Source organism: Melanostigma gelatinosum, assembly GCF_949748355.1.
Source record: "Melanostigma gelatinosum genome assembly, chromosome: 11".
NCBI classification, from domain to species: domain Eukaryota; kingdom Metazoa; phylum Chordata; class Actinopteri; order Perciformes; family Zoarcidae; genus Melanostigma; species Melanostigma gelatinosum.
The window spans coordinates 22525491-22550053 of NC_136644.1; the positions used below are offsets into that span (position 1 = coordinate 22525491).

Here is a 24563-nt window from a genome sequence, read left to right on the forward strand (position 1 = left end):
TCAGGGCTGGGGGAGAGATTTTTCAGATGTCCTCTGTTTCCATAGGAACCGGGTTTTCTGTTTCCATAGAAACTTTATTGTGTGTTTTTCATAGAGATGCCGTTGCCAAGATCCTCTACTCGCTGCTGTTTAGTTGGCTGACAGAGCGCATCAACGGACGGGTCTACCCTCGCAACGAAGCCCTCTCCGTCTCCATATTGGACATCTATGGATTCGAGGTCAAGCTGAAAAATGATCTCGTTCTATAATGTCACAACGCTGATGTGTCTGAGCTGACCCCGCCCCCCCCCCCCATTGTCTCCTCTCTTTACCCTCCAGGAGCTACAGGTGAACAGTTTTGAGCAGCTGTGCATCAACTACGCCAATGAAACTTTGCAGTTCTTCTTTAACAGGGTCGTCTTCCAGGAGGAGCAGGTCAGGGAAACTACAAGTTCATATTTCCATACATATATTTGTCTTGATCTGAACCTGACATCGCTTTTGTTTTTAGTAAAAAAAACTGTTCATGAAGAGTGAAAATATTATTGTATAAATGTTTGTAACGTGACTCATTTCAGAAAAGCTCTCATAAACCCACAAGGTCATGAAATCTCACAAACTACAGTGGACACAGCAATACTTCAGCTGAAGAGAAAAGAGAAAACAGTTAGAAGAGTTTGATACTCGCCAAACCTGATGAACTCTTGTGCTGTGTGTGTGTAGGAGGAGTACATGCGGGAGCAGATCAAGTGGCAGCAGCAGCCCTTCAGCCACAACCAGGCCTGTCTCGACCTCATCGCTGCTAAGCCTCATGGGATACTGCGCATACTGGACGACCAGTGCGCTTTCCCTCAGGTACATCCACACTTATCGAAACTAAACTCATTTCCAAAGTTATTGGAAATCATTTCGACTGAAAAAGGAAGTTAGATTCGATTTCAAGAAACTTTTTTAAAACCTGACATTATTTCGGTGTACTGTGAGAAAGAGCTGACAATAACATGATTCAAATATTCCATACCTCGGTTTTGAAAAGAAATTGAGTTAAAAAAGAAAACGTCTCACTTTATATTTCTCATAAACTAGGAGTCTGAGTCTATCGTAGCCAGTTGAGATCAATAAAAAAAACATCCCACATGCTCGTCTAATTGCCTACCTGCCGTTATCATTATTCCCGGGGCTCGTAATGTGAGAAACTCACTCTTGAGATAAACTTATTATGAAACGTCTCTGACGCTCGGAGTGAAATATGAACACGCTGCTATACACGAGTAACTGGCCGAGGCGATCTGCTGAGCACACACAGGCGGCATGTCTTTCGTGCTGTAGACATTTAGTATCCGTGGCTCAACAACCGCTAACCGTCTACAATCATTGCTAGGCAACAGACCACACCTTCCTTCAGAAGTGCCACTATCACCATGGAAACAACCCGCTGTATGCAAGGCCAAAGATGCCACTGCCAGAGTTCACCCTGAAACACTTTGCTGGGAAAGTCACGTACCAGGTACGCTTCTTTATTTATGTCCTTCTTTCTTCATCTAATTGTCTTTCTTTTTTCTCAGTTGTTTTACCAAAGAATACTAAAAACAAACATCAGCACAGAGAACCAAGTAGCATACATTTACTCTACTGTCTTAAATGTAATTGTAGGATTTCTTTTGGTGGTATGAGGTACTTATCCATAGTCAGTTGAAGAAACAGACAGGTGTAGCAGCACCGGAGCAAAGCAATGTGTTGCTGTAGAAAGGCCCACTTAAAAAAAGTCAATATCACTTTAATGTACGTTATATCTAGAATGTTTTCACAGCTTTCACAGCTTCAGAGAGCCCATTCCGATGGGACACTGAAACAGTTATCGATACTACCTTCAAAGCCACCAGACTCCTTTGAATTATAAAACCTTTGACCTCTCAGAACATGGGAGTTGCTGGTCTACAGCTGCTTCAATCGGTTAGTTAGTTTGTGTTATTGTGTGACTTTGGTTCTTTAAAAAGTAAGTTCGGATTTACCGAAGTGAAAGGAGTCTCGTGGCTTTTTATTCTCCACCTCGGCTTTATGTGCACAGGGCTGTTAAATGTTTGTTTGTCTGTTGTTGAATCGGACATCAGGAGGCCCCGGTGTGAATTTGGCTCTCACGTTTTACTATTGATTTGCGGTGCAGGTGCACAAATTCTTGGGTAAGAACTTCGACATGGTCCGCCAGGATGTTTTAGACCTCTTCATCCAGAGCAAGAACAGAGTGAGATATTCAAACACACTTTTGTCTCTTATTGACCCAACATTTACAGTATTCCCCAGTCTTTACTCCACAAGTCATCTTTAATTACATCTTTAACATCATGATTGTTACTCATCATCCTGTGTTGTGGTGGTCCGGTACACTATTCTTTTTACTTTTCTCTTAAGAAATATCCAACAACCTCTTTAGTAATTATTGTTTTGTGTTGGGAATACATTTTTAGTTTACATTAAGTTGAACTAGTGCGAAATACTTTTCTCATCTCCTGTTTGAAACTCATTTCATATTCAAACATCGCTACTACAAATTCTACCCACCTATTACGTGACATGATACTCAGGATTGACTGTTCACGCTTTGGTTTACCTCTTTGTCTTCTGCATTGTGTGTGTGTGTGTGTGTGTGTGTGTGTGTGTGTGTGTGTGTGTGTGTACAGATGGTATCCAGCCTCTTTTTAAAGCATTCAGAGTCTGCGTCTAACGTGCGGCGCAGCAGCGCGGCTCGCCGTCATCAGGCCAACACGGTCAGCGCAAAGTTCCAGAGCAGCCTGCAGGAGCTTCTGGAGAAGATGGAAAGGTTTGAGTGAAACATTTAACCTTTAGGACAAACCTCTGACACACCTTCATAACGTCAGTGGAAAAAAGTGTAATGTGTTCGAAAGCGCTCCCTATTTGCCACTGATTAGTGCTATAGTTGCCTTCCCTCGACTCATTTGCGTGTCCAAATTTTAAGTGTAAAATGTATCTGGTGCCTTCACACATTCCCACAGTAACTGTAGGCTTTGCTCCTAAGAAGGCAGAGGGACATTGCATGCAGTGGCGTTGGCAGGATTCTGTTTCATAGTACGCACAAGAACCGCCCGCTTATTGGCTGCGTCTCGGGTCCCCCGAGCTTAAATACGCAGTCCTCTTAGCGTGCAAGAGAGAGAGACATTGATTCATGTTTTTTTGTGTTACAAATACAACGTATTTCCAAGACCAGCCAACATGCCTGGAAAACAACACCAGCCAAGCTAAATAGTAGGCTACTATATAGTGAAAAGCTCCTTTAGGCCCTGGGGCTACCGTGTTTTGAAAGCCCTTCCCTCCCTTCACAATACGCCACGGCAACTTTAATTCAGCACCCCCCGTCGTTGGACAGCGACAAATACTGAACCCTCTTAATCAGTAAGCACAATATGAAACTCACCATCATAAGACAAAACGTAAAACTGTACCTACAGTCTGAAGCTTCATTCATTTGAATAGATTTTCTATGTTTATTTGGATCTTTTTTAGCGCTTTGGCTAATGTTCAAAGATTTGACATTAAAAACATTTAAGCATACAATCATTTATATACACACATATATATTGATATACATTTATAGGCACACACACATCAATAACATCAGTGTTATTCTAAATCTAAATAAACATTCGACATGTCTATTCATTGTGTTGTTAATTCTAAAATTTCCAAAATTCACAATGTTTTTATCCAACGTAATATGCCGTTTAACCTTACACAACTAAATTCCACTGCTGGGGCCTCAGCCTCGGAAAGCGTGCGCAAGGTGACTAGCCAACTGTCGGCCTTAAGCCCACAAGCAACGGATTCTCTCATTATGCAGCGTCATAAAAACAGTTCGGCGGTAACAACGAAATGCGTACAGGGTTACGGCTGCAGGCGCCACTGATTGCACCTGTCAGACACTGCGAGGCACTGCAGGATGTAGAGAGTGTCTATGATGTGGGAAATAGTGAAAGAGAGAGTGACACATACTGGATTAAGGCCTTGTGCCTAAATAGACAATGAGTACTGAAAAATGTAGACGGAAGTGATTAGAGATCAGTTCTGGCGTCGTGTAAGCCTCAGTGTGTGTCAGTGTTTGTAGGAGCCATCTATCTTGGGAAGATGAATTTTATTTGCCTGATTTGAGCTTAGTCACGTCTCTTATAGATGAAAAACAACGAGGCCTCGGGGGATCTGTTAATATGTAGCTTCAACTGTAAAACCATGCCATGCTCCACCGATTTCCCTACTTAATGTATGAAGCCTTTATCAAATCATACATTCATTTATCCATCCGTTCGTTCTCATCTATCTGTGACAGGTGTAACCCTTATTTTGTGCGATGCATCAAGCCAAACCATCATAAGGTATATTTGCAAGTTGGATGGCGTGTGCAGGTTTGCAGTGTTTTGCATTTTGATTGATCTGTAACATGCAGCTCATGTGTATTCATGTGTATGTGTACGTACGTGCGTAGGAGCCGGGAGGGTTTGACATGGAGCTGGTCAACACTCAGCTGCATTACTCTGGCATCATGGAGACCATCCTCATCAGGAAGGAGGGTTATCCAATCAGAATGCACTTTCACCGCTTCCTGACAAGGTTGGTTACTTACCAATCTTTACATTGAGCAGAAACGTGCTCTCTAATTGAACCATGCAAGCTTAAATACAGTACAGACTGTCTCAGCCTCTTGTTCAGCTTCCCTTCTTAAAAGAATATTTCCTGCTCCTCCTACCACTCACGACTTTGTCAAATAATTGACACGATTGCTTGAATTATTGCCTTTTTTCTGGTGTGGGTGAAATTCACACACCAATTTCTTCTTGCTGAAACAGCCATCTGGCACCTGCCAGCTCCTGCAGTAGGAGAGCAATTGATCTCATATGACTTCTGACATCTGGCTGCAGTTTGAGAGTCCAGCATTCACAATCAATTAGTTTCACACCAAAACTACAAAAACCTAAAGCAGGGGTCTCAAACTCATTTTCACTCCGGGCCACATCAGCATCATGGTCGCCCGCAAAGGGCCGGTTGTAAATGTAACTACTCGTAACATATTGATAACTCTCTGCATTCACAGTTTAAAGTAGTCTTCAATGTGCTCACAATACATTTCCATGTTAAATGTACAGTAAGCCAAAGAGCTGCTTCTATGACTGTGTTTAAGTATCTCATCATTTTGACTGTCAATCTCATAATTTTGACTTTCTATCTCAGAATTATGACTTTCTATCATAGTTATAACTTTCTATCGAATAACTTCGTCTTTCTATCTCATAATTTCGACAATAGGGATATTTTTATTATTATTAGTCTAACTTTAAAAAAAATAAAAAAATAAAAAATAAAAATTAAACTTTTTTTTTTGCTAGCGGATTCGCGGGCCACATAAAATGACGTGGCGGGCCGGGAGTTTGAGACCCCTGACCTAAAGGGTAACTTACGTTTTGTGCCCAATTGACTAATGTGGACTACAATTTTTGAGATTGCTGCAGTATTGAACGAGAACGCTGCTGACGGCAGCCATTATTAGGGCTGCAATGTAATCATCATTCCTCATTGGCAATGTACGTCCACTAAAAGTGCTTGTTTTTTCCACTGACAAGCTCGGATTGTTATAAGTGTCTGACAACAACAGAGAGAGAACTCCACAGAGAAATAAGACTTTTTTTCTTTGTCTTTCGCTTGATCCAATCTGTTTGTTGTTGTGTGTCGCGCTCGGAGAAGTCTCAGAAATCAGCTAAATATGCAGACTTTAGATTGAAAATGTTTTGGTTGACACGAAGCTACGCTTTCTGTACTCAAACTCTGACAACATCAGCACTCCTCTCTTCAACTCTGACTCTCACGGTAACAAGTCACATGACACATTAATAAACAGACCAGATCAAGCGAAAGGTAAAGAAAAATGTGTTATTTCTCTGTAGGGTTCTTTCTATAACGTTGTCAGACACTTACAATAACAATCTGAGCCCGTACATTGACAGTGATGAGTTACAGTTAGTTACAGTAAAACACATTCTCGGTCACAATTACTCCAGAATTCCTATTGGATTGTCATTTTAAATGTATGTGTGGGAACGCACAGGTACAAAGCCCTGCTCTGCCTGAAGGATCCTCCACCTGCAGACGGAGAAAACTGTGTCATCATGCTCCACCAGCTCGGTCCGGTCAAGAACGGCTCATATCAGCTGGGAGTCAGTAAGGTGAGCTCTCTCCGGAACATCCACATGTGCAAAATGAGGTCAAATGAAGCATACATGAGAAATAAATACTGTCATGCTGAGATTTATGTTTGTGTGTGTGTGTGTGTGTGTTAGATTTTCCTGAAAGAGGAGCTGTATCAGTTGTTGGAGGGGAAGCGCGACCGCTTGCTGAACATCGCCGCCATGACACTGCAGAGATACACCCGAGCATGTTTTGTCCAAAAGAATTTTTCCAAGATGCGGTGGTGTATGATCAGGTTCGAAACTCGCTGCAGAGGCTACCTGGCCAGGTAATGTTCCCCTGAAGTCAACTTACATTTAAAAATAAATGGATGCCCCCTCATAGCGTACATACAGGCTGCACAGACTGGTGAGCTGCTCCACCAAAGCAGGATATCTATTATCAGGTTGTTTTATTTTATTATCATTGCACACTTACAAACTGGAAATGATTCAGTTTTACTCATTAAATGTAGAAAATAGAGAAAGAAAATCTATTTTTAAATCATCCTTGGTTCCAGAGCTCAGGCTGAAAGCCACACGTATCATCAGTCTCTTCCTGCAAGTTGACCCTTTAAAGCTTAAGCTTTCTTTAATAGGCAGCGCCCTGTCGTGCTTCAGTCTAGGGTTTTGGTCTTCAGCTTGGCAATTTAGACTTTAGTGTTTGGTTTCAGAGAACCAAATGGGTCAAAGCTTATCACAGACAACCTGCTTATTTTTATCCTTCAGTTGAGCAGACAGGGTTAGAGGATTCAGGGCGTGCTCGTCCATCCAAGGTGATCGATATCTCACTCACTGCCAGTCTGACAATTTATTTGAATGGGTAAAAATGCACTTAATCGCTTAAAGAGGACACTAAAATTGCAATAAACGCAAGGTCAGACATTTAGAGTCTGTAATGATGCTTCAGAGATCGCTGGTCACGCTTTGGTGAATTACACATCATGCATGTAAACTACAACTAACTCTATTTGTGCCACGAAAACAAAGTTGCTGCAAATTGTGCCGTCTGTTCTAATTGAAGTGATTGACGTTATAGTAGAAGACGTCTTTATCTGGCTCTGTATGAATAATTCATCTTCCGTTGTTAACGCTTTTTCCTGAACAGAAAAAGGTTTGCTCTGAGGAGGAAGTACCTCATCAGGCTCCGCTCCGTCGTGCTGCTCATCGTCAACCGCCAGCGTTACATGAGGGTATGCACACTGCGGCTGTGTCAATTGCACTATTTATGTTTGGAAAATTAAGTTCAAAAAAAAAAAATGAACAAATGTGTGAAGTGTGATGCTGTTGTCTTTCTGTCAGACAGTGGTGGAGCCTGCAAGGAAGGCAGAGGAGGTGAGTGAGGGGGTGAAATGAGGTGAACGTGTCCGAGATGGAGCAGACGCACACTTTGAGAGAGCGATGAAGACGTAGCATCAGTGTGTAATGTATACAGTATATGTTGAATGTGTGTGTTTGTAATGTGTGTAGGATCGCATCAACAGAGAGGTGGTGAATGTGACAACGCTGCTTATCCCTGCTGAGCTGGCAGTTCTGCTGCAGGCGGCCTCAGGTGCATACACACACACACACACGCACACACGCACAAACACACATTCGTTTCATGCATGTCTGCATGCATAATGTAGCGCTTACGCACGCAGCATAGGCGTGCTGTTTTATGTCAGCCTTTCCACCGTGCGTGACCCAAAGTGTCCTCTTGCAGTGTTCTGCAGAACACAGCATTTTCAATGCCGGGTGCTTTACCAAGGAAGGAGTAAGCCTCCTGGAGCGCCCTAGAAAACTTTAGTGTACTTACAGGTCCTGTCAGCAACGACACATTGATTGACTGACCCGTATACAGACAAATCAGTGTTGAATTCAGCATTGTTTATGTTTTTATGTTGTGTAAAGTAATAAGTTGGACAGAAGATGATCAATATCTATGTAAGCGCTGATAATAAGTAATATTATGACTTTTATTTATATATATGTATACGAATACTGATCTACAATCGGGTGGTGTCGTGAATTTAGCTAGAGATTTATTCCACCTTTCTTGCAGTTGGGTAAAATAATATTTAACTCCATCTTTCTGTGGTGACATACGGCCTGCTGTGTGTGTGCGTGTGTGTGCGTGTGTGTGCGTGTGTGTGCGTGTGTGTGTGTGTGTGTGCAGGTGGTGAAGAGCTGCATTCTGACTGCTTGGCAGTGGTCCAGGCTCCAAAGGTTCAGGTTGATCCCCAGCTGACCCTGCCCCTGGATATCAACAACTACCTCATGACACACTACCTCCGGGCCATATTTAGGGTAAACACACACACACACATACACACACACAGAAAACACTCACACAGAAAACACTCACACAGAACATCTACATTTGATTAAAACATCAATGAATGCAGCGCTCCATCCATGTACGTTTACACTCACTGTGTATATTCAATTGTAAGCAGTGTGTGTGTGTGTGTGTGTGTGTGTGTGTGTGTGTGTGTGTGTGTGTGTGTGTGTGTGTGTGTGTGTGTTGTAGGAGCCAATGTTTGGGATGCTGACAGCCCCGCTGGAGAGTTCACTGATTCGAATGGATGAGGAGCTAAAGCAAGGAGCTCTGAACGTTTTCATTCTGGTACATGTTGCGTTCACATGCTCCTGGGAAACTCCAGCACCCAGGACCTTTAAGTCAGCTGCTCATCAGCGTTATGTCAGGAAATCCAACAGACAAATAAACATGTCCTGTAGCTTAAACTCAGCATCCTAGAAAAAGGATTAGTCATTTGGGACAGTATGTCTTTATACCAACATGTAACAAACTTGTCATAAAACTAGCTAACTCATTTTGGAAAGCCTTCGTATGAAATGCATGAATCCCAACCTTGTGTACAGTTCATACTGTTTATGCAAACATGAAAAAATCAATGATTCCGTTGTAAATGCCTTTGCTTTTGATAGATACTAAGATTCATGGGTGACCCAAACTTGAATGGGGCTCAGGAGAATCTGTTTGGGAACTACATCATCCAGAGAGGACTTGCCAATCCCAGCCTCCGAGATGAGATCATGGCTCAGGTAGCCAATCAGGTGAGGCCCATCTCATTCTCCTAGCCGGTGGGGTAGAAATGAAAGCCCAAAATAAGACAGAATCTTTTACAGTTGTTGCACATTGTCACTTTACTGTCTCCTCTCCTCCATCAGGTGTGGAGGAATCCTAACATGTTGAATTCAGAGCGTGGTTGGCTCCTCCTGTCCTCCTGTCTCTCTGCCTTCATGCCCTCTCAAAGGCTGGCCAAGTACTTGCTGAAGTAGGAAACACAGTGAAATATGTTTACTGTACATAGAAATGGCTGTGCGATAATTATACAGTATATTTATTACCTGCTTTTCTGTGCATGCCTGTGATCTTTGTACATGATTTCAGTGCCTGTTTGACAGTTTTCGTCTCTCTTTGTGCTCGTCGTCGTCGTTGTTGTTGTTGTAGGTTTGTGTCTGACTACGGGCCGGAGGGCTACGACTGTGTGTGTCAGCACCGTCTGCTTCAAGCTCTGCAGCGGCTGAACATCGGGCCAGAGTATGTCCGGACGTACCCGCCCTGTCTGCTAGAGTGGACCGCCAATCGCAAGAGAGCTCACACCGTTCTGCACATACACTGTTTCGATGGTGAGAACACACTCGCAACACGTGTAGCCAAGAGGGGGTTTTAACTGATTGTATAATTCAGATCTAGTTGCAAAATTTTGGATGGAGAAGATCTCTCGATGCAACATTTTGCAGTGAAGTGCACTTGAAAAAGGCGCTGGAAAAAAAAAAAGTTAAATAAAATGGAATTTTATATAACATTAAACTGGATTGTAAATGTGTTGCTAACTCTGAAACCCAATGTTTGTGTGTAACTTTCTGCTCTCCTGCAACAGAGAACTGTGCTTTATTTGAATATGATTTTTCATTGCATTTGTCGAAAGAAATGTTTTTTTCTTTAAATCACGCTTAAATATGCAGATAACATGATAAACGGACCAGCAATATGTGTCAATGTCAAAGTAATGTGCATTGTGAATTTTAAATCTGTTGATTTTAACTCCGTCTTGTTCACCTTTCTGTTTTGTTTTTTTCACTTGAGCTCAGTCAGTGTGTGCACTATCCAGCACGGAAGAGTTATCTGTCTCTCATTTCCTCCTCTCATCCAGCTAATCTGTCCTCTGGCCTTTTGGCAAGCCTACTGAGGATTAAACACCACCTGATAGCCACTCTGCTTCTCTGGCTTTGGTTGTGTCTGTTTGTTGATGCGGGTGTCTGTGTAAATCGTCATAGGCAGAAATGGGTGACTGCTCCCAACTTTGTTTCAATGATAGAGGAACTATTTCATATCCTGATTGAAACGGCTCTTAGAGGGATAGTTCTACCTGCTGTAGATTGCGGTCGTCACGCCCCCAGGTTGCCGAAACAGACAGAAGTACGAGCACAAGAGCAAACCAATGTACTGCTGTGGACGGGGCGCAGCAGCAAAACCTATTTAAGCCACGTAGAAGAAGGCCCACCGAAAACAATCAATATCAGTTGAAGTGTACGCTATATTTTGAATATTCTCACAGCTTTACCTTGTTGTCAGACACCCCTTTCCTACGGGGACCTGAAGCTGTTATCCAAGCTTTCTTCAAAGCCACCAGACTCCTTTGATAAAAAACAACTTTTGCTGGGTTGCTGCTGGCTTGATCAGTTAGTTTGTTTGTGTCATTGTGTGGCTTTGGTGTTTTTAAGTGTTAGTTCAGATTCATTCAAAGTCACAAAATATCACAAACAAACGAACCGATCGAGGCAGCGGCAGAACGGCAACTTCCGTGTTCTGCAAGCTGAAATTGTTGTTTTTGGCGATGGAGTCTCGTGGCTTTGAAGAAAGCATAGATGGATGCAACAGCTTCAGTTCCCCTTCGGAAAGGGCTGTCTGACTGCAAGGTAAAGCAGTGGAAATATTCTAAATACAGCATATACTTCAATGGATGTTGACTTTTTTTATGTGTCTAGAATACGTTTTGCTGCTTCCCTCGTCCACAGCAGTACTTTTATTTGCTCCTGTGCTTTTACTCCTGTCTGTTTCTCCAAACTGTGGCAGAGCCGACCAACATCTACTGAGGCAATACTCTTACTATGGATAAGTACCTCGTACGACCCCACTTCTAAACATCCAAACTATCCCTTCAATGAATTATAAGATGAGAAAAATCAAAAGTGGTGTGTTTTGTTGAGTCACTGCTGTATTTGTCTCTCTAAAGTGTTGTCTTTTCTCCTCCAGGTGTATCCTTCTTGTGTCCTCTACACTCCTGGACAACAGGAGAAGAAATGGCCAAAGACATCTTACAACACAGGTATCGCCTTACTGTAAAACAAAGGCACTAAATGTATCGATTTGATTACATAGAAAAGTGAAAAATAGGAAACTAAAGGGGATGTTTAGATGGAGGATGTTTTTGTGAATTGTTGTGCGTAGGGGCATGGTGGATGGCCGTCGAGGCTGGTCGGTGCTGCTGAAGGAGCCGGCTCAGTTGGTGGAGCTGGAGGGCTCAGACTACGTTCTGGACTTGATGTCGGACCTGGAGCTTCCTGCTGACTTCCCCAAACACAGCAGCTACTTCATCATCTCTGCACAGGAAGCGACCAGAGTGCGGCCCAATGCCAGCATGTGAGACACACATTTACTCAACGCATAATTCTGCTATACTTTTAAGTACAATTTTTGTACTTGCATTATACTTGAGTTTGCCATTTTATGTTACTTTATAGAGAGGGATTTATTCGACTCTGTTTTTACTCAACTATATTTATCTGACGGCTGTACTTACTACTTACTTTTTTGATGAAGATTTTACATTAGAAACACATGATAAGCTTATAAAAAACACAACAAAACTCCTTCCCAAAAGATGAGTTGTCAGCAGCTCCTCCAAGGAGATGTTTCCCTTCTAAACTTCTCAGTTGGTTTTATTTGAAAAAAAACGTTTGAAGCACAAAGAGGGAAGATTATCCAGTTTTTCACAAAATAATAAATAAAATGCTGAGAAATCAGGCTGCTGAGAAATCAGGCTGCCTTGAAACATCTGGCCGGGGACAGCAGATGGAAATTAGCCTCTCTGGCGAACTCTGGCTCACTTACAGTGTAACTGTTAATTAGTGTGCATTGTCCCTGAAAAATAAATTGATCAAAAAAAATTAAAATTAAAAAATAAAATAAATGAATACAAATTTTGTTGAAATTGTAATTATTATTTGTTTGTTTTGTAGAAGCCTGTTGGGTGGTGGGTTTGACATGAAGGATGATTTCATGTCTTCATTCTTACCTGGCTCTGATGGACAAGGTACCCATTGAACCATTAACATATGAGCACCAACACACATTGATTTTGATTACAGTAGACGTTGAAGTGCTTTCGTCTCGTCCTCGCAGACTTGGAGCCTCAGCGAGGGATGGATCATTATCTGGACAGCCTGTTTGACCCTGTACTGTCTGAGGGACCTGGAGTAAGTTACCTTAACTCACACTGTCACACGTCCTCTGTCAACCGTTTACTGATGCTTACTGTACAGGTCATGTCGGATGAGTATTGTTTTTTAGCATCGAGCGATGATGAGTATTTAACTTTTTTGGCATGACGGAGGTAGTCAGAAAGAAGGAAAAAGCATGTATATGTATAAACAAAAATACTAATAGTATAATAAATAAAAAGAAGGGGATGAGCTTCTTGTCATTTATACACGGAATAGCAATTACAGTTTGTCTGCAAACATATGAACTGTACGGATGCATTGGTTTGTACTGATCAGGCCCAGATTTTATAGAACAAATTTGTCTTGTAATAGTTTGCAGCCAGTGTCAGCGCCTCCTTTATGATTCACGACCCGCCACAAATGTCAACCGTCAGCCATGTTATTAAAACGATACGGTTAAATCGAGTTAAATCCGTACGTGCTCAGTCGGTAATGGTGCAGTGAATGCTGGCTATGTTGGATCTATCAGTCTTCAGCTGGGACATGGCGAATGTTAGCCGTGCTATCGGATGTGGCTGACAGGAATTAGCATGTATCAGATGTGTTCTACAGACCTCTCCCGCCCAGCCACCTATTACGTTACCCAGTTACCGTAACTGTCACAGCGTTTCCCAGCCAGGCAACGCTGGGATCTGCTTACGAGGAACTGACACTCTGGCAAATGAAGGGGCTTACTATTTAATGAGACATGGCCCACGAAACGCACACACTCCTGTGGATTTATGGGTCAGCGGCTGATTTCTGATGGAAGCAGCTGCTCACATAAGAGGGGGAATCCTCTGATGCGACGGTCTCTCTCTGTTGAATGTTTTTTAACACGCCCATTGATATCCACACTGGCAGCGGTTAAAGGAATATCTATCTTTTAGTATCAATCACCTCACCTGTTGGCTTAAAAGGCTTTTCTGAAAGGTTTGCAGATTGCTCGTTTACAGACGACAGCAGGTGTAGTCAGCTTGGATTTCAATGGGAAACCAGAGTCAGTGTAAAAAAATATAATGCTCTACTTCCATGATGTGTTATCGCCTCCACATAGCCCCAAACCTCCACTGAATGGAGTATTTTTTAGTGATTAGTAAGTGAAGCTCTTTGGAGCATTCTGAACACAGATCAGCTGTAGAGAAATGATTTGGCTTGTAGGGACAAATACACACCTATCATAAGTAGGGCTGCGTGTCATATGACAATACATTTTTTGACTATCTTACTTTAAGGAAGATACACATAATATTCTAAATATACCTTTTTTTCATTGAACAAGTAAAAAGGTGTCTAATAACTTTGCCGAAATCAAAAGTTGAAATGAGCTAAATCAGGAACTATCTGATCAAAGCATTATGGATATCATTTATCACGGACGATACTGATATTAATTGATGTTTGACGGTTTTAAATTCCCACTAATGATGTTTTGAAACATGACATATAAGATACATACTGAGCAGGATATTTTATATTTGAGAATGATGTAACTGTTTCACATTCACAACACTTGAAATTATGAAGGCACTTGCAAATGACAAGGGAGAACGAAATGTACTACTTTTACTACTTTACTTAAGATTTAATTTAACTGTTCAAAAAATGAACCAAACCAATGACAACGAGGAAGTTCTTTGGTAGATCGTCATTAGAATAAATATGAAACGCAAATCCAACTCTCCACACTAAAAGGAAATCAAGTGTGAATTGAAATCCAACACTGTTACTAAGCTTGTTTAGTCAATGCTGATCTACAGATGAAACCATAAAGTGCAAGTGGATAGGAAAAACTACCCTGAATGGAATATTCACTCTTATCAACCATCATATATGTCAATGCTGATATATCAGTCAATATACTCATTTATCGGTTCAGAGTGTTTGATACTCGTTTTTGGTTCCGTCTGTCCTCACAGGAAGTGGAATCAGCTGCAGGACTGTCCAGCAGGATGAAGGGGGCTGGGGGAGTCGGAGGGGGGTGGCAACAGCAAGGGCAGTCAACCGGCCCCCCACCTCCACCTGGGGGTCAGTCAAAAACACAGGCTCGGTCCAAAATCACTCCCTTCTTCACTCGTTCACCATTTCCTTTTTAATGGAATTCTGCAGGAATGGAGCCATTTGGACAGATTCCTAGTCACATATACTGTCACACACTGGAAGAACCTCAATATCTCAATAAATCATAAGCATGCATAATAAAGCAAACAGACTTCAGATCTGAAATTTGCTGTGTGTTTGTGTCTCCACAGCTGTGAGAGTCCTTCCCGTGGGAGGCGTGATGTCACCTCCTGTTACTGCCGTGGCACCTGTAACACCCGGTTCGTATCAAGTGTGGAGAGAAATATGAGAAGAAAAAAAAGAAAAGAAAAACACCTCATCAAACTAAATTGTCATCCCTCCTTCCTGTTTGCTGTGTTTCTCCTCCTCTCTCCTCCAGATGCCCAGCAGGCTGTTTTGGCGCAGCAGCAGCAGGCGATCGTGAACCAGCAGGCCGTCATTATGGTAAACCCTCCGTCTGGATCCGCGTCTGTTTATTTGTTCCAGTGCTCTTTCTTTGGAATTAACGCATCATCGTCTTGTTTCTCAGGCCCAGCAGATGACCATGCAGGCCATGGCCATTATCAGCAGCCCAATGACGAGCCCCCCCACCTCCCCGATCATGAGCCCTCCCATGAGCCCCCTGCTCCACCGCCCTCCCAGCCCGTACGCCCCCCACAGCCCCTATGCTGTCATACCCCCGAGTCCGTACGCCAACATCCCACCCAGCCCCTACGCCAACTTCACTCCCACTCCCTATGCTGCAGCAGACATCCCACCCAGGCACCCCTATCCTCCCTCTGCTCGACTGGAACTAACTCCATCGCAGCTTCAAGCTCAGCCTCCCGCGGAGCCCCGGACTCAGCCCGCAGCTCGGCCTCATCCTCAGTCGAGCTACACCAAAACTAACAAAACTGAGCCAGCGCAGCCTCCAGCGAACGCTGCTGCACGGGTCAGTAACTCTGAGACTTGTGAGGTAACAGTCCAAAGAGACATACTTACATAATCAGTACTTTTTAAAGTCATGAAAGATGTCATCGTTGTTGTAATCTCAAACAACAGCAAGGAACGCTTCCTCAGGAAAAATTGCAATCCACAAAACGAGATGCAGTTTCATTTTATGAAATGAGTGAGTGGTTTGTTTGCAGTAAGATTAAGAACTGTGTAGTCAGGATGATGAGCAAAAGCAGACCTACAACCTTTCTTCAATCATTGAGATCAAGCTCTAAAGACATGAGGAAAGAAAAAGAATCATAACCAGACAAAACAACTGACTGCATCAGTGACAATCACGTCACTGAATGAAAGTTTAAACCTTAAGGTCTAAACTTTAAGGTTCAAAATCATTCACTGGGAAGAGAAATGTCCCATCAAAAATGTCCAAACAGAAGTAAAACTGGACTGGGGGGGGGGGGTCAATGCAGGTGTGTCTCTTACTGCTAAAGGCAATGATTCGATATTTTGATTTCATATTTTTCAGTCACACAATTATTCTAGCGTTGAACATTCGGGTGCAGTTTCACAGGAACATTTAAAACAACACAACAAGCCGATTCACAAAGCATGCTGAAAAAATAAAGAACAACCATGTCGAATTGCAGATTACACATTTCTACTATCTGTAGCAAAGGAAATGTGCTGCAATCAAACAGGCCAGTGTAATGTTCCTTTTTTGATGTCTGCAAAGCCTTGATGCAAACTCTCTGTCCTCTCTGTGTGGCTTGATCAGGTTCAGTCAGGTAAGGACAGCGTCCCTCGGAGGAAGGCTCCAGGTGTCCCCATAAACAAGGACACACCAGTCAGAAAGTTTGGTAAGAGAGAGAGAGAGAACATGAGAGAACATGAGAGAGAACATGAGAGAGAGAGAGAACGTGAGAGAGAGAGAGAGAGAGAGAGAGAACATGAGAGAACATGAGAGAGAACATGAGAGAACATGAGAGAGAACGTGAGAGAGAGAGAGAGAGAGAGAGAGAGAGAGAGAGAGAGAGAGAACATGAGAGAGAGAGAACATGAGAGAGAGAACATGAGAGAGAGAGAACATGAGAGAAGAGAACATGAGAGAGAGAGAGAACAAGAGAGAGAGAGAGAGAGAACATGAGAGAGAGAGAACATGAGAGATAGAGAGAACATGAGAGAGAGAGAGAACATGAGAGAGAGAGAGAACATGCGAGAGAGAGAGAGAGAGAACATGAGAGAGAGAGAACATGAGAGAACAAGAGAGAGAGAGAGAGAACATGAGAGAGAGAGAACATGAGAGAGAGAGAGAACATGAGAGAGAGAGAACATGAGAGAGAGAGAGAACATGAGAGAGAGAGAGAGAACATGAGAGAGAGAGAGAACATGAGAGAGAGAGAGAACATGAGAGAGAGAACATATGAGAGAGAGAGAGAGAACATGAGAGAGAGAGAGAGAACATATGAGAGAGAGAGAACATGAGAGAGAGAGAGAGAACATGAGAGAGAGAGCAAAAGAGAGAGAGAGAGAGAACATGAGAGAGAGAGAACATGAGAGAGAGAGAGAGAACATGAGAGAGCGAGAGCAAAAGAGAGAGAGATCAACAGAGAGAGAGAGAGAACATGAGAGAGAGAGAGAGAACATGAGAGAGCGAGAGCAAAAGAGAGAGAGAGAGTCCCTTCTGCCCCTTTAACTAAAAGTCATCTTTAAGAGAGCTTCAGACAAGCGAGCATCTCTTATCAGCTGAAGTGTTCATTCATTTTTGTTGTTGTGTGTGTGTGTGTGTGTGTGTGTGTGTGTGTGTGTGTGTGTGTGTGTGTGTGTGTGTGTGTGTGTGTGTGTGTGTGTGTGTGTGTGTGTTTGCTTTAGCCCCAGTGGTGACGTCTCTTCCACTCCCTGCTGGAGAGGTGGTGAAGTACTCGGCTCGGACTTCAGATTACATCGTCCCCAGCCAAGATATACAAGGCATCTGAATTTAAAATGTTGATGCTGCAGGCTGATAACAGCAACACTGAATCATAGATGATCATGTAGTCAATACACTTCTTTATTTCTTTATTTCTTGGTTGGTATTTGGATTTGAAACCATGACAGAAATATGTAAAGAGTAATCTACGTAATTCTCACATGGTTTGTATTCTTTTTTGAAGACATCATCAAAAGGTACAACTCTCCACCTCCACCGGGAGACCTGCTGCTACATGAGAAGAGGTGAGGTCTTGTAAAAACACACACATTTTAGCTTGTCAATACAGGACAGCAGTTAATGCTATTTCCAGTCACATACTGTAAAGCCCAGGCCACATCAAACCACCAACAGATAGCGGCGTGGATGTTATTGCTTGCAGTAAGCACACAGCACCAGAGTGATTGTATTCACACGCAATAAGCACAAACACAGATTTAACACACTGCATTTGTTCTTGAGAAATCCTGCAAACTGTGACGTGTGACGTTCACACTGTGGATGTATTTAGGAGACTAGAGGGGAAGTTTAGGACGAAGCAAACCCCTCGTGATGAAGCTTTACAGATCCTCAAACCGCAGATGGACAACCCTCCTGCTCCACAGGTACACACACACACAAAAGTGCAAGAACACACGGAACGCAAGCAGAGAGATAAACGCTTGTAATGAGTCATGCAGGGTAACGTTTTTGTGTTTGTTCAGCCTAAACGTCCCGCTGTCCCCCCACCATCTGCGTCCGCAATGAAGGAGGCGGGATTCAAACCCACCAAGAGCACAAAGGCAAAAGCTCCTGGTCGTCCTCTCCCTTTACCCCCTCGAGGTACTCACATTCACTCCAAGTTTACACTCATCCACATATTCGAATGCATGATGATGGTGGTGGTATCTCATGGCGCTTTCATTAAACCTCAGCGTGTTATTGTAAAGACTGATGACTGTATTTTCTACCTCATGAGACATTGGGGCTGTCAAAATTGGCCAAAAATGACGCTTGAATATTCCTTTTAGAAAACCCATGTTTGAACTGTTGAAATATCTATTTTTTAAGCACTCGCTAGTTCAGGGGTTACCAACCATGAACCAAGGAGAGCCAAGCACATGCATCAAAACTCCACTCACTGTGGGCACTTGAACTTAAAGCATTTGGATTTCTTCATAACACAGTTTTGTTGGAATAAGGACATTGAATAAAGTAAAGCTGAAGCATAACGCGACATATCTATCGCAGTTTCTCGAGAGCTTCCTGTAGAGACTGAAACCATCCAGACGCAGCTTCATCAGCGAACCAATGAGGAGCACTACACCTACACCAATGTTCCCTGGAGATTGTACCTCAGGAAGGAGGTGAGCACTTACACAAAGACACGAACGCAAACACCGTGATCCACTGTCATAATAGTTGCATTCTCTTCTCTTGTGAGTATTTTTCTTGCTTTTGCAGGTTTTTTATCCCAAAGACAGCTCCAACAATCCTCTGGTGCTAGACCTCATTTTCAAACAGGTAATTTAAGAGACAGTTGAATTAATGCAGGATTAATGGATGTAACATCTGCAGATAAACGCATGTGTTTTCATCTACATTTAATCCAATGCTTTTCTTAATTTGTTCAATTCTTGTTTTACCTCTCGCCAATTGCGCTCCATATTTTTACCTGACAGCAGAAAAAAAAAACATAGACAAATTATTTGTGACATCACCTCCCTGCTCCTCTGTTGTCTCCTGCAGATCGTGAACGACACTCTGTCAGAGGCGTGTGTTCGCATCACCCGGGATGAGAGGCAGAAAATGAAGGCTCTTTTCGGTAGCCTGTCTGTTCTTCCCGCAGATATTTCCTCAGATCGTATGCTCTAATCCAAACACGTCTCGTTGACACTCATGAGTTCATGTGTCTGTTTGTGTGAATGACAGCTAAACACGGGGTTGAACAGAATATGGACCCGGTGGAGGAGCATGTGAAGAAAACAATCGTGTCGGCTGCCAGAGAAACCTGGGAAATATACTTCTCCCGTCTGTTCCCCGCATCGGTGAGGGCAGTAAATCCTGAGCGGATAATAATAATTACTGAGTGTGATATTTTCATTTTTATTAAACTTCTGTGTGTATGTGCGTGCAGGGTAGTGTAGGAACAGGTGTGCAGGTGTTGTCGGTGTCCCACAGCGGTATAAAGCTGTTAAAGACCGTAAAAAGCAGCGCTGCAGCTCCAGACTACTTCAGAGTCCTTCGACCCTACACGTATGTGCAGTTTTTGATGTCTTTGTTTGCAAATTCTTTTTTCCATTACTTTTATCTTGTTTGGAGTTTTCAGAAATGTGTGTTTTACAATTCAGAGTCAGTGTCAGGTGAGTTGTGAACCACAGACAACTACATCAAATTGTCTTATTTCATACTATTCAGGAGAAGATTGACAAGCCAATACTGGATTTTCAAAGCTGTATAATACCCAAATTTGAGAGTTTCTGTTTTGCAATATCTTTTTACCTATCAGCCAGCATAAACACTGATATCGCTATATCTGAGAGAAGATAACATCACGCTAATTTATCAGTTAAAGAGCAGTTTTTGTTCAAGCCTGTGGCTCAAAACATAAACATAAGAACTGTATCCTCACCAGTCAAAAGATAAGATCACCATTTATATCAGATCAAAATATGGAGAGAAAAAAACACCTTCTGTAATAAAATGGCATCTTTGCAAAAAGGGAAACAATGGATTTAATAGAAATTGCGTACATTTACCATGTAGGTAGTGTTGTATTTCTATTCTCAGATACTGTATTTATTCATTATAGTATTTCATCATTATTCATATTTGAGAACTAAATTTCTTTCTACCATGTCTGTAGCTTTGTTTCTTATAACAGTTGGGAGCTTTTGCGTTGTATTTTCATCATTCCAGCTACGCAGACATCCTGTTTGTAACCATCCCGTCTGAAAACATGCTGGAGTTCAATCTGACCAACGAGAAACTGATCCTGTTCTCAGCCAAGGCACCGCAAGTCAAACATCTCATAGACACCTTCATCAATGAGATCAAAAAGGTACAGCACACACACACACACACACACACAGCTAACACGGCAAAAGGACTTTAGCAGTCTGTGGTGCTGTTGAAGTTATGATTTTACCTTCATGACTCGCCATGACCGGCTCAGAACCACGACAAATACCATAAATAGGAGGTGACACAAACATCATTTATTTGAAACGAACTAAACAACTAAAATGTCAAAACGTGATGAGGTGTGGCAGTCAGTGAGTCAGTAGTGTGTTTGCAGGAATGAAAGATGAGCGAGTGGAGTGTTGTGTGGTAAAAGAAAAAGACGGGAATGGGGGAGTATAGGGAGCACAGTTTCCTCTTTCTGTCTCCACCATGTGACATGTGGGGTGCTTCACGGATGACCCGACCACACACACTGCCATCTGCAACACAAAACACAGACTATTTCTCTGACTTCCTTCATCTGCACACACTCTATGCAAAAAGAAAACAACTAAAAACACGACAGTAACTGTGTGTCCACTTGTTTTTTGTTTGTTTTTCTCTTCCTTGCAGGACTCAGATTATGTGATAGCGGAGCGAAACTTTGTGACAGACGACCGCTCGATGCTCAATTTCCACAAAGGCGACGTCATCAGGCTGCAGGTTATGGACGGGCTGGAGAAGGGTGAGACACAACGGTGCATAATAGAAAACATGTCATCTAAAAGGTGAATCTTTGATCTGACCGTGTGTGTGTGTGTGTGTGTGTGTGTGTGTGTGTGTGTGTGTCCTCCAGGTTACAGCTATGGCTGTGTGGTGAGGAAGAAGTTGGTGTTTTTGGAGGATCTGAAAAGAGACACTCAAGACTTTGGTGAGTGTTCATTAACATTTTTATCTGAAGCAAAATCAGATCTATCAACTTTTTTTTACGTGGTAACCAGATGTTAGCGCCATGGGTAAGGTCCAAAAATAAACGAGGGATTTGCCAACCTGAACTGTGTCCGTGTCCCCCGGAGGCGTGATAGTATCGCTATGCCGGGGAGAAATAGGTGCTGTGATGTTGACGGTGCCCTCAGCTTTTTTTAAATCCAATATTGTATCAGAAAATTATCTTTCAGCTGGAAGATGGCGATGCAATTTGAAAAATATTGATTCATTGATTCTTTTCTTGAGGACGCAAAAGATGATCACAGATGAGGAGAAGTCCCGTCATTTCGTTGCTTAACAGATAAAAGAAACGACAAACTCGGCGTGTGCTTCCACACACATTGTTGTAATTTACCTTTTTACACATTTATTGTTTTCTTTGTACTCTGACATTTGGACCTCAAAACCGTTCTGAAATGAGCCTCACACAGCACACTATGGCCAGGTTTTCTGAATTTGGATTCATCCTCCACCATACAATCCACTGAGATCTGTCATCGTGTTTAATTGGGTAAAAAGGCATGAACGAATAATATCAAATGTGAATGTAAGATCTGAGCTGCATTACACATTTGATTTTTCGTCAAGTGTTAAAGCCTCCGGAGATGTGAGGAGGACAGCTTGTGTTTGTGGATTCTTACTGTAAGTCACATTGTGAGGACAAACAGCTGGTCCCCACTGAAGGCGAGACACTGCAGGCAAAAACATTTTTCATGCACAAAATAGACATTTAGATATTTAGATCAGACTAGTAGGAAGAAAACATCCAAAATGTATGTGTTTATTTTACTACACTGTCTATTTGCATCTGTAGATTTCTCCTGAATTCACCTTAAGTTACTGTAAATACAGCTCTGACATATTATCACCATATAAAGTTGATATGGCTAACATGTTAGCAAACAGTTGCATATGTACACATCCAGCACATACAGAGCAGCACTAGTTTTGATTTGGAGTTTTGTTTCTCGCCACCATGAGTCCAATATTACCTCCACTCTTAGCTCTGTTTTGGGTCTCCACAAACTCCTCGATGAAAATGTCTGCTAAATGTTCCACTATATTCCCCAGCCAGTTGCTATCTTCATCCGTCTGCTGCTTGGTGCTGAGCAGGCAGCACCCTGTGAGATTATCAGTCCATTGTCTTTCACGGTAAACAGTTGCGTGCTGCTGCTGGAAATGAAGTTGATACAAAAGGTGAAAGTGAACCTAAACAGTAAAGCTGTGGGCCGGGAGACACTAAAGGCTGTGAGGAACTGGTGCAGTCAGGTGCTACTTCTCTGTGGATTCATCCCTATGAGTGGTCCCTTACACACTCATTTCATGCATTGTTGCGGTGTTGTTGTCGTGGTTGTGGCAAAGGTTAGGGTAACCCTGCAGGGAGTTGATGCAAGTCAATACGAGTGACAGAAGTACCCATGTGTATAGTATCTATAATTAGACCAACGCCTGTTTGTGCCAGGTTATCAGCGTTGCAGCGAGTGGGAGTTAAGTCTTATAAATGCATGCAGATACAGCTCTGACTTGTGGAAATGAAAAGATGACCTGCTGTTAGAGGAAAGGCAGATAGTGATCAGGATTTACAGCGGAGAGGCGGGTTGTTTAGAGGCACAAAGCAGGTGTGTGTCTGTGTGTTGGGTGTTGTAATCCCTCTGATCTCTGTGTGTCAGGTTGGAAGTTTGGTTCAGTGTTTGGCCGCTCCGGTGGGTTCCCGGCCGACTGCGTCCATCCCGTCGCTCCTCCCGACTTCCTGTCGTTGCCACTGGGCCGCACGGCCGAGCCTCGAGGAGGAGCGGGACAGTTCGCCGTGTCATCAGCCATCGCTGTGGCCGTGGCGTCCACCATGGCGGCGCATGAGATCGATCAAACGATCGAGGTACACAGGCACACATTCACACATACGTTTTTTTGTGTCCGATTGTGTTTTTTTTTACTGGCAATCTTTGATTTTCAGAAGGTTTCTCTTGACGGCTTTGCTGAAGGAGATCTGGATGAGAGGGCCCTGCAGGACAGTCAGTATGACATGTTGGAGTTCGCCAAGAAGTTCTTCAGACAGAGAACCAACGGGAAGGGGTGAGACACGGGGAACACTGGAGTAAATTATCTCGGTACTTCTTCCAACACTGTTTCAATTGAAATGCTGCAATTTGTGACTGATTTGTGTTCTCAGTGATGCCCTGAAAAACAAAAGCAACAACAGAGACTCCAGAGAGCCCACTGAAATGATCAAGTTCTCCAAGGTGCCTTTCTTCTCGCTAAAGCTTGAAATACTCTCATAAAATACATCTTCTGTACGTCGTGTTGGGGTGCATTGAATTGTTTGTATGACACTCTTTGCAGACTCCTCTGACTGAGTCTCTGATAGAGTTCACGGATCCAGCCATGAACAGAGTGGCAGCTGATCTCTTCCTGTGTAAGTTCTCACCTTCTCTCATCTCTCCTCTAATTACATCATCTTATTACATCATCTTATTACATCATCTTATTACATTACTATTATTACACCTGGGCTTAACCGATTCATCCTCGGTTAAAATAAGACGTGTATCAGATTTTAAGTTCTCAAGTGTTGGATGTCTCTACAAAATGTGTTACCAGATACTTCAATTATTGTTGACCTGTGTGAGTGAGTGTGTGTGTTTGTGTCCTGGTTGTGTACTTTGTATAGCGATGATGCGTTTCATGGGTGACTCTCCATCAAGGGGATTGACAGAACAGGAAGTGGTTAACACTGTCCTCAAGGTAAATACACACTGTTTTCTTTCCCTCTATGGCTTCTATTTTCTCTTTGACAGTTTGCTGATGTGTGTATGTTGGTGTGTGCGTGTGTGTGTGTCCTCCCCTCAGCTCATAGGAGAGTTCACCTTGATGAGGGATGAGGCTTACTGCCAACTTCTCAAACAGCTTACGGCTAACACCAGCTCCAAACCGTAAGTCCGCTTCTCCACATAAACAACGTACCCACAACAAACCAACCCACACTGCGCTCCTCTTTC

General features: G+C 42.8%; 1 protein-coding gene across 1 annotated transcript in view; it reads left to right on the forward strand.

The window, feature by feature from the left end:
• The window catches only part of myo15ab (myosin XVAb), a gene marked incomplete at both ends in the record, with an annotated part of 44338 nt that overhangs the window by 15097 nt on the left and 4678 nt on the right, over positions 1 to 24563 (forward strand). The window contains 45 exons of the mRNA XM_079279068.1: positions 95 to 218; positions 319 to 414; positions 703 to 834; positions 1361 to 1486; positions 2144 to 2221; positions 2658 to 2797; positions 4316 to 4361; positions 4472 to 4596; positions 6086 to 6203; positions 6318 to 6493; positions 7312 to 7396; positions 7506 to 7538; positions 7674 to 7755; positions 8362 to 8492; positions 8716 to 8811; positions 9135 to 9263; positions 9378 to 9484; positions 9661 to 9839; positions 11470 to 11542; positions 11665 to 11856; positions 12456 to 12529; positions 12619 to 12692; positions 14618 to 14726; positions 14951 to 15019; positions 15139 to 15203; positions 15289 to 15690; positions 16468 to 16549; positions 17562 to 17657; positions 17843 to 17903; positions 18170 to 18263; positions 18363 to 18480; positions 18889 to 19004; positions 19102 to 19161; positions 19387 to 19462; positions 19570 to 19685; positions 19775 to 19893; positions 20557 to 20698; positions 21214 to 21325; positions 21437 to 21511; positions 23238 to 23443; positions 23522 to 23640; positions 23738 to 23807; positions 23908 to 23980; positions 24236 to 24309; positions 24415 to 24497. Coding sequence (XP_079135194.1) covers positions 95 to 218; positions 319 to 414; positions 703 to 834; positions 1361 to 1486; positions 2144 to 2221; positions 2658 to 2797; positions 4316 to 4361; positions 4472 to 4596; positions 6086 to 6203; positions 6318 to 6493; positions 7312 to 7396; positions 7506 to 7538; positions 7674 to 7755; positions 8362 to 8492; positions 8716 to 8811; positions 9135 to 9263; positions 9378 to 9484; positions 9661 to 9839; positions 11470 to 11542; positions 11665 to 11856; positions 12456 to 12529; positions 12619 to 12692; positions 14618 to 14726; positions 14951 to 15019; positions 15139 to 15203; positions 15289 to 15690; positions 16468 to 16549; positions 17562 to 17657; positions 17843 to 17903; positions 18170 to 18263; positions 18363 to 18480; positions 18889 to 19004; positions 19102 to 19161; positions 19387 to 19462; positions 19570 to 19685; positions 19775 to 19893; positions 20557 to 20698; positions 21214 to 21325; positions 21437 to 21511; positions 23238 to 23443; positions 23522 to 23640; positions 23738 to 23807; positions 23908 to 23980; positions 24236 to 24309; positions 24415 to 24497 — 4953 coding nt within the window. The remainder of the gene's footprint in view (positions 1 to 94; positions 219 to 318; positions 415 to 702; positions 835 to 1360; positions 1487 to 2143; positions 2222 to 2657; positions 2798 to 4315; positions 4362 to 4471; positions 4597 to 6085; positions 6204 to 6317; positions 6494 to 7311; positions 7397 to 7505; positions 7539 to 7673; positions 7756 to 8361; positions 8493 to 8715; positions 8812 to 9134; positions 9264 to 9377; positions 9485 to 9660; positions 9840 to 11469; positions 11543 to 11664; positions 11857 to 12455; positions 12530 to 12618; positions 12693 to 14617; positions 14727 to 14950; positions 15020 to 15138; positions 15204 to 15288; positions 15691 to 16467; positions 16550 to 17561; positions 17658 to 17842; positions 17904 to 18169; positions 18264 to 18362; positions 18481 to 18888; positions 19005 to 19101; positions 19162 to 19386; positions 19463 to 19569; positions 19686 to 19774; positions 19894 to 20556; positions 20699 to 21213; positions 21326 to 21436; positions 21512 to 23237; positions 23444 to 23521; positions 23641 to 23737; positions 23808 to 23907; positions 23981 to 24235; positions 24310 to 24414; positions 24498 to 24563) is intronic.